Source organism: Leptodactylus fuscus, chromosome 1 (assembly GCF_031893055.1).
Source record: "Leptodactylus fuscus isolate aLepFus1 chromosome 1, aLepFus1.hap2, whole genome shotgun sequence".
NCBI classification, from domain to species: Eukaryota; Metazoa; Chordata; class Amphibia; order Anura; family Leptodactylidae; genus Leptodactylus; species Leptodactylus fuscus.
The window spans coordinates 65,249,228-65,264,113 of NC_134265.1; the positions used below are offsets into that span (position 1 = coordinate 65,249,228).

At 45.1% G+C, this 14,886-nt stretch overlaps 1 protein-coding gene across 1 annotated transcript in view; it reads left to right on the forward strand.

Annotated features, from left to right (window-relative positions):
- Positions 1 to 14,886, forward strand: part of SLF1 (SMC5/6 complex localization factor 1) — an 86,216-nt gene that overhangs the window by 16,106 nt on the left and 55,224 nt on the right. Inside the window, exons 3-5 of the mRNA XM_075271887.1 lie at positions 60 to 135; positions 3,178 to 3,421; positions 6,433 to 6,595. Coding sequence (XP_075127988.1) covers positions 60 to 135; positions 3,178 to 3,421; positions 6,433 to 6,595 — 483 coding nt within the window. The remainder of the gene's footprint in view (positions 1 to 59; positions 136 to 3,177; positions 3,422 to 6,432; positions 6,596 to 14,886) is intronic.

The window sequence follows — 14,886 nt, forward strand, 5'->3', positions numbered from 1 at the left end:
TGAATTTGGACTAACCCTTCTACAATTTCTCTTTTATAGTCCTTTTATTTGTTTTTCAGAAGTTTGAAAACTGTTCACACCTAATTGCAAAAGAACCCAGTAGAAGTGAGAAATGGCTGGCGGCATGTGCAGCAGGTCAGTACTATCTAATCCATCAATTTGTGGCTTCTGAGAGCTGTTCCTGTCTCTAACTGAATGTTCCTGTATATGGAGTAGGGGAGTACGGGCTGTGTAACATGAAGAGAAATTGAGGGGAGGGGAGGGCCATATCATAAAATGTACACCCTTGCCTTTGGAGTCATCTGATAGAGGAGACTCTCTTCTTTCATATGACACTTAAGTGCTATCTAAATTTATTTTCAGAGATATCACTGGTTGAAAATACAGCCGGATTAGGATTTTTATATGACATATAATATACAGCTGCATATAAATGTCCTAATCCCGAATGTGAACGCTGCTTGGCGCTGAGGGTGCAGAGGTAATGGCTGATATGTGGTGAAGTAAACGTGTCCTTATAAATCAAGTGCATCCTGCTGCGGTCCACACTCTGAAGATTTTAGGGATCATTTACAATCCCAAAATTGGCACCAAAGATAATAAATCTAGCTGGGCAAAAGGGCCCATTTTGAGAGAATGGGAGAGTGGCATAAAAACGCTGGCTGTAACAGATTTTGTTGTGTTTAGAAAACTGGCGTAGACAGATAATAAATCTACGCCAGTGATTTTAGGATCAATTGATTTTTCATATAAGCATGCTATCACACTCTTGGGGCCAATTCAGATGTCTTTGTGTGGACTGGGACACATGATTTCTGTGAGTACCATGTTCCCCGGCCTGACCCTGGCTCACCTGAACTTGCTGCATCAGTGATATGTGATACTGGTAGTTCCAGCCCGACTTTGGATCTACTGTCCATTACTCAGATGATGCTGCTAATACAGCAAAGTGGACCATCAGTTGAGCTGGAACTCACAACATGACAAATTACTATAATGCTGTGAGTTTGGTTAAGCCACGCTTTGAAAAATGTGGCCTGTATTTCCCAAGCCACTCAAGGCTAACTAAATACCGTATAAATGATTGTACATGGACATACATTATGAAGTATGAGAGAACAGCATGTCCTGTAGGAGAGGTGATTCCTATTGGTAGGTCAGATCCTCAGTATATAAGTGTCTTCCAATGCGACGTCCTACTAATATTATAAATGTGAAAGTTTGTTGGTTTGGATGTTTGTGGGTTGTTTGTTCCTCAATCAGAGCAAAACGGCTGCATGGATTTGGCTGGAATTTTACACACACCTACATTGGGTCCTGGTTTGAAACATAGGCTACATAGTAGCCCCTTGCACGCCCGCACTTTGCCACCGCTAACGAAAATTTGACGATCGGGCTACACTCAAGGACCTGAGATGGCGTCATCCCAGATCTTTGAGCCTTTCCCTGATTGGCTGGGCCGACTGTGTGGGCAGAGCTATCAGCCGGACTGCGAGCCGAACACAATGGCGTCTTGGCACACGTTCGGCTGTGCAGCGCACAGGCCGGCTTCGCTAATAGCCGGCCGACACACGTGCAAGACTGGATCGCACATGCCGCCTTAGCTTGCGGCCGCACAAGCACACGCTTGGCCAAGGGCTGCACATGCTGGCATACCTAGTGGCTGCAACAGAACTGGATCGCCTATACCTCTTTGGTGAGTTCACCGGCACCGGGTGCTGCTCAGCCTGGGCCGTGTCTGGTTGTGCTGCGCGGCATAAGCTGTGATGTAGCAGTGTCGACACGCGATGTAGGGGTAGGTTTGTTGAGGGGTTTGGGGGGGATGAGGGGGTTTGGAGGTGCTGGGGGAAGTTTGGGGGGATGGTTGTTTGGGGGGCCTACAAGGGAAGGATAACTGGCAGAGGCCAGTGCCTTGCGGAGGTGGGTGAGCCTGCACACGGGTGTGGCGGCTGCAGTTGCACCACAAGGAAAGGAGGGGCATGGGCGCGGGTAGGCGTGCGGGAGAAAAAGGGGCATGGGCGCGGGAGCGCATGGCGGGGGAAAGGAGCATGATGCACGGAGAGGGGGATAGAGCCCAGGTAGGGGGGGTGGGGTAAAGTAGTAAATAGGGAGGGGACCCAATGGCGTAAGGAGTGCGGATCAAAGCCACCATCAGTTCGCTCCATAAATACAGCTCAGCGCCACAACTAACCCGCAGGCGAAGTCGCGGACACATTCTAGTTGTGTGTATATATATATATGTGTATTTAAGCCCAGTCTCCTTTTATAAAAGGCATAAGTGTTGGCGTGATCCAGTTCTTGGAATCTTGGAACCCCATCTCATTGTAGTAATGGTTTCTCTGGCACCCAATTTAATTCTGCGGGATGTCTGGAGATAGCTGAGCTCTGTACTTGGCTTCTTTTTAGCAGTCCCATTGTGATGAATGTAGCAGAAAGGTTCATGTCTGACCACTGCCTAATTCAAAGTGGAGGACTCAGGACCCCCTTTCTCATGATCACTGAGGATTTGTTGTGCAACCCTTTAAGCAAATATGTCACATATCCTATACTGCTCCATCAGAGGGCATCATAGGGGACTAGGTGGGCACCTGACTTATTTTGCTGCAAAAAGCCATAAACATGCAGTCTGTAGTTAGATGATTGACAGGTCCGCCATTGTGTATTAAAAGAAAGCTGTCAATCACTATGAAAGCCGGACTACAGGGCTTCATTGCCCTTAGAGGGGCATCAAAGATAATGTGACATAGTCTCAACTTGGTGAACTTCCCTTTAAAAAAACAACAACAAAAAAACACTGTACAATATTACCAGAGTATATAAATATGCAATCACGTCATGAGCATTGTAGGCCATGTGAGCCTTAGTGGTTTAATAGTGGGACAAAAGTTTGAATTTCCCATGAAAAATCTTAATTGTCAGTAAAATATAGTTACTTTTTAAATTTATTTTTTAATTTGTTTTAATGAATAGTATTTTTTTGAATTACATTTAGTTTAATATGTAAGAGTCAGCCCCAAATAAATATGGAAACGTTGCAGACATTATCCGAGGCCCGTGTTTTATAATTGCCTAAAAGAGTTGAGCTTTAATTGGCATTCTGATCATCCTTTTTATTAACTATTTGTACCCACTATTTTTTTTCTTCTTTTCTTGGCTCACAATTCATTTACTTTCCAGGAAAGTGGGTACTGACTAAAGAGTACGTAATTAACAGTGCAGAAAGCGGCAGATGGCTTGATGAGACGACTTTCGAATGGGGATATAAAATGGAAAAAGACGCCCATTATTCACCTCAGATGCAATCTGCACCAAAAAGATGGCGCGAACACCTGACACACACTAGTGCTCTGGGGGCTTTCAGCAGATGGAAAGTGACCCTTCTTATTGACAAAGCCGATAAAGAAAGGGAGGCTTTTTTAAGGTAAGATGTAAAACCTGTTTCTTAAAACCAGAAGATAAAAGACCTCATCCCTTTATTTAATATAACATCACTTTTTCTTATATTTTTCATGTTTTGTTTTGTTTTTTTTTGTATTTTTTTTTTTAAATTTGCAAATGCTATAAATTAATAACAATAATAATATATAAATAAAAACAGGCTAGCTACAACAAATATATAAATAAAAGACTACTAAGGTGGATGAGATGAGAAGACTCCAGAAAGAATGTTTCTCAGCAGATAACTATTGTCTGCTGAGGGTTATTTCAGAGTTCCAGTTACTGGGCTGGATTTTTAGGAATGACAGGTAGTTTGGTAGTGGGACCTGTCATTCCACCCCCCTCCAGTCTACACTTTGGGGATGTTCCGGCAGCGACTCAGCTGCAGAGAGTCTCTCGTCAAGGAGGCTTAAGAAGTTGCTCCAGCAGCAACACTTTGGCAGAGCTTGGCTGGAGAGCTGACAGGTCATATTTTTGGAGCTGTGTCCTGAATGATTCTACTGGCTTTTGGATTTATGTTATTCTAGGTGAGGTAACCTATTCTGTGTTTAGCTAGAGCCTAGCCGGGCAGGTATTTATTTTTGTATTGTTTCCTTTTGTTGCTGCACCGTTTTGTTTTGAGTGAAAATAAACTCTACCTTTATTTGGACTAAAGAAACTGGACTTTTGTGTCTATACTACCCCACCTAGCAACAGCAGACCCTGACATAACCAATAACTACCACTATATGTTGGATCAAGCTGCTGTCTGCTTTAAGCTCTTTGTTTTAACAGCACATTGGTTAGCGATCAGCTGATCAGTAAGACTGCCTGTAGAACCCCTTTAAAGGGGTTGTCCCATCTCAAGGATCCTATCTATACTGGTGGCTTATGTAAATTGAGGCCTTTTCCTAAATATATTGCTTTAGAAATTGTGCTTTGTTTGCCTGGTATGTGAATTTATTCATCCCATTGTTTACACTGTGTTGCTATAACCACAGACCTGGGAGATAGGACAAGTGACATCACTTACTCAGTGTCGGCAGGACGATCCGTTCAGCTAATTACACTTTGCTGATAAAGCCGAGTCTGTTATCTCTCTATGTAAACCCACAGATAACACAGAGTCTGTTCTGTACAAGAATCTGCAGATTTATCTGACCTGCAGAAGTGTTGTTTGTCCCATTCAGCAGGAGGGAGGAAGAGAGATACAGGAAGCGAGAAGCAGACACTGCATACAACCTGGCTGATAGACTGAGATTGGAGAACCCCTTTAAGTAAAATGTGTAATGTAAGAAAGTTTTTGTAGTGATCTGTAGACTTAGTGGAGAGTTACTGTGCATGTAATGAGACCTCATTCTCAGCTCATATATGATGTGTTTTATACACCCCTAAAAGGCCATTAGTGAAAAACCCACATAAGCAATAAATGTGCCTCATGGCGAGGTTAGAATAGAATTGACATGATGTCTGACAAAGTGTTAAGAAAGGTTAAGAAAGTTCACAAGTGTAAAAACAGTCAACCCACTCTTCCTGGGAATCCCAGCAGGTGCATGACATACAGTAGAGACCTCCATCAAAAGAAACGCAGACCACAGTGAAGACTTGTCAACACACATTTAAGGAGAATCTCACTCTTCAAATTAATGTCAAAAATCACATTTATCACCGTTCACTTGCATGTGACATAAGAACACCCCCTCGAGCGCTGTTTAATGGGGAACTTTTAGTTAAACTAACTGGCAAACAAAATAGTAATACAGGAAAATAGTGTGAAAACAAAACATATTGTGCCATAAAGTCACATAGTGTTGTTAACTATTTTGTGATGCTTCGTTTCCTTTGGCCAATTACATTAGTGGGGCTTTGGTGGCTTTTTAATACTGCTAATCTATTCTTAGGATTGGTAATATATAACATATCATTGGGTATTTCTAGCACCCCTACTGATCAGCTGTTCTGGCCTCCAGGGCCATCTATGGAGATGGCAGAGCTGATCAGTGGGGATGGCATGTGTCTGACCCTCACAAATATGATATCGATAACTTTATCCTGAGGATAGGTCATCAGTATCCGAAAAACACCAAAACATGGAAAGCCTGTTAATGGGATTATCTGTGGGATAAGGATATCCTCTCCCCACAGCACAGGTTGTATGTGGGTGGTGTGACTGGTGGAGGACAGTGCTTTCATTCACTTCAATGGGAGTGCTAGAGATAGCAGAGTGCTGTACTTCAGCTATCTCAGACACTCCCATTGAAGTGAATGGGGAGCACTGAAGATGGCCAAGTGTGTTGACTCCAGTAGGAACGCAATCTACCAACAATAACTCCTACATTCAGCTTGGCTGCAGTCCTGTGTGTCAAGATAGGACTCTGAAGTAGTGACCAGTGGGGTGCCAGTGAGCCACAAGACACCCACTGGGTGGCTGCACATAGACAGATATGGGATATCACTTGTTACACTGCACTATAGTCATCTAGTTATTGGACATGTCCAGCCATGAGAAAATGTAAGGAATGACACATCTGTTCTGTATCTCAGGCAAGAGCATTATTGAGTATTAGCAAGAGTGAGGTTACTTGTGGTATGGTGATGCAAAATCATCTGCACCTCCAGATGTCTTCATCCTCACCTTAGGCCTTATTCACACTGCTAGTGTTTTGGTCTGTGATTTGCATCAGTGATTCAGAGTCAAAGCCATGGAGAGGTAACGTATTATAGAAAGATTTCCACCTCTTAAGTTTTGAACCACTTCTGATGCGAATCACTGACATGTGAGTAAGGCCTTAGAGATTTGATTAAGGTATCAAATAAGTTTGACACAGTAAGAGTAACCCATGACAGGACACACTCCACGACAGGGCACACTCCACTTTAAAACCACTGGGTGGCCATGCACCCGACACATTCAATGACGGAGAATCACAAAATTATGGTTTTCTTTTTAAGTTGTCTATCTTGTAAGGAAGGACACTTTATTTTTTCATTTCATGCTGTTTTTTTGTGTTACAGAGTTCTTACAGCTGGAAAAGCTGTTGTACACAGTCCAGACAATCCAGATGGGCAGATAACACATGTTTTTACAAATAATAAAGACCTTCTGCACAATAAAGAACAAAGAGTCCATCGTGCTCCGTATTACTCTGTGCTGTACCTTGGGAAATATCTTTTAGAGGTATGCTTGTTTAAGCATTTTGTCTCTGTTCCTTCCAATTGTTTTTGTACTCTTTGAGCATGAATTTGTATTATATCACTATTGTTACAGTTATTAGTCCTACAATGTCCCTTAACCATAACATAAACTAATGGGTATTTTTGTTGGCCCTTGTATAATGAATGGACTGGGGCAGGAAGGGGGGTGCTTGTCCGTCCACTAATCCATTAAGAACAAGGAACAAAAACACCCCCACACTTGTGAACATTGGTTGGATGATGTACTGTAGGACAACGTACAAGAGCTGTATTCACGGGGGCATCACGGTGGCTCAGTGGTTAGCACTGCAGCCTTGCAGCGCTGGGGTCCTGGGTTTGAATCCCGCCAGGAACAACATCTGCAAGGAGTGTATATGTTCTCCCCGTGTTTGCATGGATTTCCTCCCTTTCTACAAAGACATACTGATGGGGAAAAAAAAAAATACATTGTGAGCCCTATATGGGGCTCACAATCTACATTAAAAAAAAAAAAAAAAAGATCACTAGTGGAGATTGTGAGCAGGCTGACAACTTACCGTATTTTTCGGACTATAAGACGCACCTAGGTTTTAGAGGAGGAAAATAGGGAAAAAAAATTTTTAAGCAAAAACTGGTAAAATATTTAATATATGGGAGTTGTAGTTTTGGAACAGCTGCAAGGCCACATTGACAGGTGACCCTGCAGCTGTACGGGGATGCATAGAGTGGGTTTTTTTGCGGGGCCAGAAGTACTTTTTAGTTATACCATTTTGGGGAATATCTATTTCTTAGATCACCTTGTATTGAAAAAAAAACAGGAGGTGATTTAGAACTTTTATTTATTTCATATTTTTATTATATATTTTTAAAGCTTTTTTTTTTTTTTTTTTTTTTTTTTTTTTACTATTTTATTCCCCCCCCCGGGGGCTTGAACCTGCGGTCACTTGATTGCAAGTCCCATAGACGGCAATACAAGTGTATTGCCGTCTATGGGACATTCTGTCTATTAGTATTACGGCTGGTCATAGACCCAGCCGCAATACTAATATATAGCAGTGACAGGCCTGGGAGCCTCATTAGGCTCCCGGCTCTCACCCGAACAGGTCGGCTCCTGCGATATCGCCGCGCAGGAGCCGGCCTGCAACTTCACAGGTACGGGGCCGGTGGGGACTGGCCCCGGCGGAGAAGGGGCCACCGATACTGACCCGGCATCCGCTGTACTAGAGAGGCGGATGCCGGCGAGGGATAGACGCCAGCACAGGTGCCGGGGCCTGAGACATTGCTCCTCTGCCCTGCCTGAAGCCAGCGGCGGGGGGACGGAGGAGCGGAATAGCATTGCCGCTGCTGGCTTCATGCAGGGCAGAGGAGCGCAGCGATGTCTCAGGCCCCAGCGTCTATCACTTGCCGGCTTCCGCCTCTCTATTACAGCGGATGCCAGGCGCCATATTCAGACTATAAGATGCACCCTTCTTTTCCCCCCAAATTTTGTCCGAAAAATACGGTATTTAAGCTCCTATACTACCGTATTTTACGGACTATAAGGCGCACTGGACTATAAGGCGCATTGCCCATGAGCGCCTTATAGTCCGTCTCGGTTCATATTATAAGGCGCACCGGACTATAAGCCGCAGTCCGGTGCGCATTATATCTTATTGAAAGCGGCGGCAGGCAGACTTTGCCAGCGGCCGCTTAACCCCCCGCGTGCCAGCCGCTTCTATTGGAAGCGCTCGGCAGGCGAGGAGGGGCTCTATCAGCAAAATCATGCTGATAGAGCCCAACCGTAAACGTTAGGTTAAACTACCCCCCCCCCCCCTCCCCCGCTTTAAAATAAAAGCCTGAAACAGAATGTCAAACTTACCGAGCGGTGTAGGGTGGGCGGGCATTCAGGCCTCCTCTTCCTCCGATGTTCCGTCCTCTTCCGGCGCTCGCAAGCTGATAATGGCCAGGGCACATGCGCAGTAGAAGCATTATGATATTGCGCATGCGCCCCGGCCATTATCAGCGAGCGCCGGAGGAGAAGGACAGAACATCGGAGGCAGAGGAGGCCTGAATGCCCGCCCGCCCGCCCTGCACCGCTGGGTAAGTTTCACGTTCTGTTTCAGGCCGGCGTGACAGCAGGGCTGCCGGACACTTCCTATTCATTTCTATGGGAGCCGACATGCGAGCGCTCCCCATAGAAATGAATGGACTGCTTTTTTCCATTCATTTCTATAGGGAGCGCTCGCATGCCGGCTCCCATAGAAATGAATGGGAAGTGTCTGTCCATTCATTTCCATGGGGAGCACTCGCATGCCTGCTCCCATAGAAATGAATAGGAAGTGTCCGGCAGCCCTGCTGTAACGCCGGCGTGTACGGCTGTGATACACGCCGGCGTTCGGTAGTGTGAATGCACCCTTACGGTGCCTTTTATGTATGTATGGAAGCGGCACGCAGTCTTTGCCGCCGCTTCCATCCATATATAAGCCGCACCGGACTATAAGCCGCACTTACGATTTCTGAGGAAATCGTAGGTTTTTATGTGCGGCTTATAGTCCGGAAAATACGGTATAGTGAGACCGTTTTTGTATTTCAAAAAGTATTATTATACCATGATGAAATGTTAATTTATTCTGTTAGATCAAGCAAAATTGAATTTTCAAAAAAATTTTGTATCTAAACATTGCTGTTATATGTTTGTTATGAGGACCCCTTGTTTTGTTTTGATCTATTATTATGATGTCCACCTAATTTGTTGGTGGTCGCACATGTTCAATCCTATCACCTGGGTTGTATGCAGCGGCAGAGTGATTTTTGCTCTTGTGCTGGCAAGTTATTAAGAACTTTCACTCTGGAAACAGATTGTCCAGCTTTTTTATGCGAATGATTTTTTTTTGGGTGTAATATAACCCCAGGGGGTACATAACGAGTATATATTTCCAAGTATACATCCTGAAGGAGGCACAGTGAGGCCTCCTGCACATGACAGGTGTGCTGACCGAGGGGGCTCCAATGCTTCTTTCTAATATGATAAATGTAGAGCAGGCCAGGGTCTCTTAATATTCATGTGCATCCTGGTTCATTCAAGGAATTATGACTGCCATACAGAGTGCCAGTCTTAATAAATGGTCCCCAATATGTTAACATCACATTTCTTCCCACACTATCACACTATCTTTCAGGGGTATACAGTAGGTTTGCATGCCAGTAAATTGCATTCCAACATTATTATGAATGATTTATTCGCATTAAAGAGGATTTATCATGCCCTTTTAACATGTTATATATCACTGGAAAGCTAACATTTCCGGCATTTCAGCATCTCTCAAGCTGCCACCCGAACTTGTTCCTTGCACCGTGCCTGTGATTGTTCCAGCATCTCAGCAATTGGCTGGGACGCCATATAATGAGCCTGTTGTTGCCGTTGATGATCCTCCTGCTCCGGCATTTCAGCAGCTCTCAAGTCGGCCTGCCACTGAACTTGTTCCTTGTGCCGTGCCTGTGATTGTTCCGGCATCTCAGCAGCTGTCTGGGACGCCATATAATATACATATTGCTGGTGTCGATGATCCGCATGCTCCGGTGTTTCGGCTAGTAGGATTAGCTTCATTCACTTATGCTGTTTATTAGTTTCATTCATTAATGCAGTTTATTAGCTTCATTCATTTATATGATTTCTTAGCATCATTCATTGTTGCTGTTTATTAGTTTCATGTGCTTATGCTGTTTATTATCGTCATTCACTCTGGGCGGTGTCACATGCGCTTCCTTTGCTTGCATTTCTCAGTACACAAAACAACAATTTATATTAATCTGTTTCTCATTACTGGCCTTACAATAACAGCAAAACTGTGCGGCCAGTAATTAAAATAGAGCTAAAATGAATTGGTGAAATGAAGGCACCGACAACTTGGGGTCAGATCCAGGTACGGTGGGGGTGATATGTGGAGACCGGCGCTGTTACATCTCTGGCACCAGGGGAGAATGCCCCTCATTTATAATGAAGCGCATAGTTTCTCATAACTCATAGTTGGCGTAGATTTCAGTTTTGTTCTGTACTGTCTGGGGGGTGATCATAAGGGTCAGCATCATAGCTGGGCAGTAAGGAACGCCTCCTCTGACCGTACGGAGCTATGGACAATACTGTCAGGAGAGGCGTTCTTCACAGCCCAGCTAGACTGTCAGGAACGCCCTTCTGACAGTGAAGAGCTATCGGTAATGGCACAGTGCGCTGAATTCAGTGCACTGTCGGCTTTCTAATCTTTATATATAAAACTCAAATTCTGTAGTAGTCTGCTCTATACAAATCCACAGTTCTCGCCTGATTTGGGTGAAATTTGGCTCGACCCCTCTCCACCCACAGGAGCAGAATACTGCACAAGTTACATCTCGCTAGCGTCCCCCACCATGAGATTGTGGCCCCCGAATTTAGGCCCTATACATATAATGGGGAAATGAGAAAGTGCTGAGGGGAAAACAACAGTTGTGACTGACAGGGACAGATTATAGCGACGGCGCCAAAGAGTTGCTGTTAAAGGGGCCGAACCACCACACACAACACACAAACATTTCACAAACACCATATAAACATAACACATACACCAACCCACTAGCACAACACCACACAAATGCCACAACACGCCACACAAACACCTGACCACTCTAGACACACACAACACAAACACCACCCCACAAATACCACATGCACACACGCACACAAACACACTCGGATGGATGCACACTATACACACGGACGAACAGAGCACACACAACTGCTGCACGCATAGACACTGACAAAACATGTCTGGTATCCTTAGTGGCTGCTTGCACACTATAGTATTCTTCACGAGCCTTCAGGCCATGGATTTTGCAGTTCCATAGACTTCTTTGTGCACGAAGCTGTGAATTTTGCAGCCCAGAGACCCGTGAAAAATCCTGTAGTGTACAAGCGGCCTTAGGGCTCGTTCACATCTGCGTTATCCTCTCCGTTGTGCAGGTTTCCGTTTCCTGCATAAAACAGAGCAGGATACGGAAACCTGCAGGAGTCTCTCTCACCCATTCATTTGAATGGGTGAGAAAGATGTCCGGCCGTGATCGGTGGTGAGCGTTTTGCGCTCTCTTCCGCGAAACCGGGTTTTATAATCTGGACACAGAGTCGGACATGCACTACTCTGTGTCTGGATTAAAAAATCCGGTTTCGCGGCGGAGAGCCTAAAACGCTCACCGCCGCGCACGGCCGGACCCGGTCTGTGCTTTGTGTCTTCTGGCATGGAGAAGACGGAAAGCACAGAACGGAAGGCTGAACGCAGGTGTGAACCCAGCGTTACTGAGCAGAAATATTGGTCAGGCGAAAACTGCCTGATAGTAAGATTGTCACTATTGCTGACTATACAGGAGCTTTCATCACTGAAACTGCTGAGGTAACGTGAAAGCTGAGCTCTGATTGGTTGCTATGGGCAACTCCACAAGTCTTCCTGTGAGGCTGTTTTCATTACTGAGACGTCAGCTCCTTCAGGTCATAGTATGCGTCCATTCACACGTAGGAAAATGGTGAGGAATTTGCTGTGGAATTTCAGCGCTGAAAAAAAAAAAAAGCCTCCCATTGACTTCAATGGGTTTTTTTTTCTGCTAGAACTGATTTTTTTGACAAGGAAAATATCCGCTTCAGGAATTAAGAAATGGTTTTTTTGAAGCGTTTTTTGGAGCATTTTTTTGAGTCTTTTTTTGTTTTTTTCCTTCAGTACAATGCATGGACCCTGAATAAAACCATTAGCGTTTTTTTCCGTGTGGTTTTTGCCAATTTTGCGCCTAAATCCCCAACGTGGATTTTACGCCACCCATTGACCGGGTTGGTTTTTGCAGATGAAATCCGCCTGAAGGAAGCTTTTTTTTTTTCCGAAAGTGGAAAAATAAAGCGAGTGGAACCCATAGAACTCTATAGGGAGGCGTTTTTTCCACGTGGATTCTGACGCGGATTCAGCGTCAAAATCGGTGCCAAAGAAGGAAAATAGCGCTGTATTTGGTGCTGAATTTTCAGCTAGCGGAAAATTATGCAAGTGGGAAAAAAAGCTAGCCAAACCCATTGAAATCAATGGAAGGCTTTTTTTCAGCTCTGAAGATTCAGCGTCAAATACAGCGTCATTTTCCTCCAGAAACCAATTTTACTCTTTTGTCCGTGAACTACTTATAGATTACACTGGAGGGAGGGGGGAAGCGCTGCACTATGTTGTTAGGGAGCGTTCACACTACCGTCGGTGTCCGACATGTAGTGTCCGCTCCTAGTGTCCGCTCAAAATCTGTCACGGACACTAGGAGCGGACACTAGATGTGTCCGTGACACCTGTCATTCACTTTAATGGGCATCGGGTGCGTTCTTTTGCACTCCGTGCCCGTCCTTCCCTGTCCGCATGTAAAGATGTCCGACTTCTCAAGCGGACAGAGGAACCCTGCATGCAATGGGAGGTGGATTCTGAGAATCTTTCCCCAGATTTGGGTCGAAATTCACCTCCAAATCCGATGCAAATTACTGTGTGAACACAGCCTAAACATGGGGTAGCCCCCTTGTCAGTCCTGGGTATGAGGAGATCCTGAGAGAGATCTCTGTTCGGAGTTGTGATATATTTATACATAGTTATTAGGTTGTCCCTCAGTCAGCTTTTTCCCAAAGTACCGTATTTTTCGGACTATAAGACGCACCTAGGTTTTAGAGGAGGAAAATAGGGGAAAAAAAATTTGAAGCAAAAAATGGTAAAATATTTAATATATGGGAGTTGTAGTTTTGCAACAGCTGCAAGGCCACATTGACAGGTGACCCTGCAGCTGTACGGGGATGCATAGAGTGGGTTTTTTTGCGGGGCCAGAAGTACTTTTTAGTTATACCATTTTGGGGAATATCTATTGCTTAGATCACCTTGTATTGAAAAAAAAAAACCCGGTGGTTTATGACATATGATTTTCTACTTTTATATATATATTCTAGGGACAGGAGGTGATTTAGAACTTTTATTTTTCATATTTTTATTATATATTTTTAAAGGGGTTTTTTTTTTTTTTTACTATTTTATTCCCCCCCGGGGGCTTGAACCTGCGGTCACTTGATCGCAAGTCCCATAGACGGCAATACAAGTGTATTGCCGTCTATGGGACATTCTGTCTATTAGTATTACGGCTGGTCATAGAGACCAGCCGCAATACTAATACAGCAGTGACAGGCCGGGGAGCCTCATTAGGCTCCCGGCTGTCACCCGAACAGGTCGGCTCCTGCGATATCGCCGCGCAGGAGCCGGCCTGCAACTCTACAGGTACGGGGCCGGTGGGGACCGGCCCCGGGGGAGAAGGGGCCACGGATACTGACCCGGCATCCGCTGTACTAGAGAGGCGGATGCCGGGGAGGGATAGACGCCGGGGCCTGAGACATCGCTCCTCTGCCCTGCCTGAAGCCAGCAGCGGGGGGACGGAGGAGCGGAATAGCATCACTCCTCCCGCTGCTGGCTTCATTCAGGACAGAGGATCGCAGCGATGTCTCAGGCCCCGGCGTCTATCACTTGCCGGCATTCGCCTCTCTATTACGGCGGGTGCCAGGCCAGGCACATTCAGACTATAAGACGCACCCTTCTTTTCCCCCAAAATTTTGGGGAAAAAAAGTGCGTCTTATAGTCCGAAAAATACGGTAAATAATTCTAGGTATTGTAGTCCATCCATTCAATTTTTTACGTAGGTTGGCCACTTTTGAACCCACTCAAGCTTTATTATGTCTTTCCTGTGCAAAGGTGCCCAGAATTGTACAGGATATTCCATATTCCAGTTTATAAGATAAGATAATCCTTTAATAGTCCCACCTTGGGGAAATTTCAGCGTGTTACAGCAGCATAGTAATACAGATACAGGATAATACAGAGTAATATGTTACAGACGTAGACACAGATAAGCTGAGAAGAGAAGATATACTAGGAGTCCATGGCAGCTAAGGAAAAACAGAAGAGAAAGAGGAAGACCTCATGGTCATCCTCATAATCATTAGTTCTCTGTGCGGAGAGCTCTTCGTTTGGTCTGATGTAGATTATACAGCCTGGTCGCGGTTGGAAGGAAGGACCTGCGATAGCGCTCCTTCTCACACTTGGGGTGAAGCAGACGGTCACTTACAGTGCTGCCAAGTCCCATCAGGGTCCCATACATGGGGTGGGATTTGTTCTCCCGCATGGAGGTCACCACAGACAGTATCCTTCTGTCACCCACCACCTGTACTGGGTCCAAGGGGCTCCCCAGGACAGAGCTGGCCCTCCTGATCAGCCTGTCAAGTCTATTTCTGTCCCTGGTTGA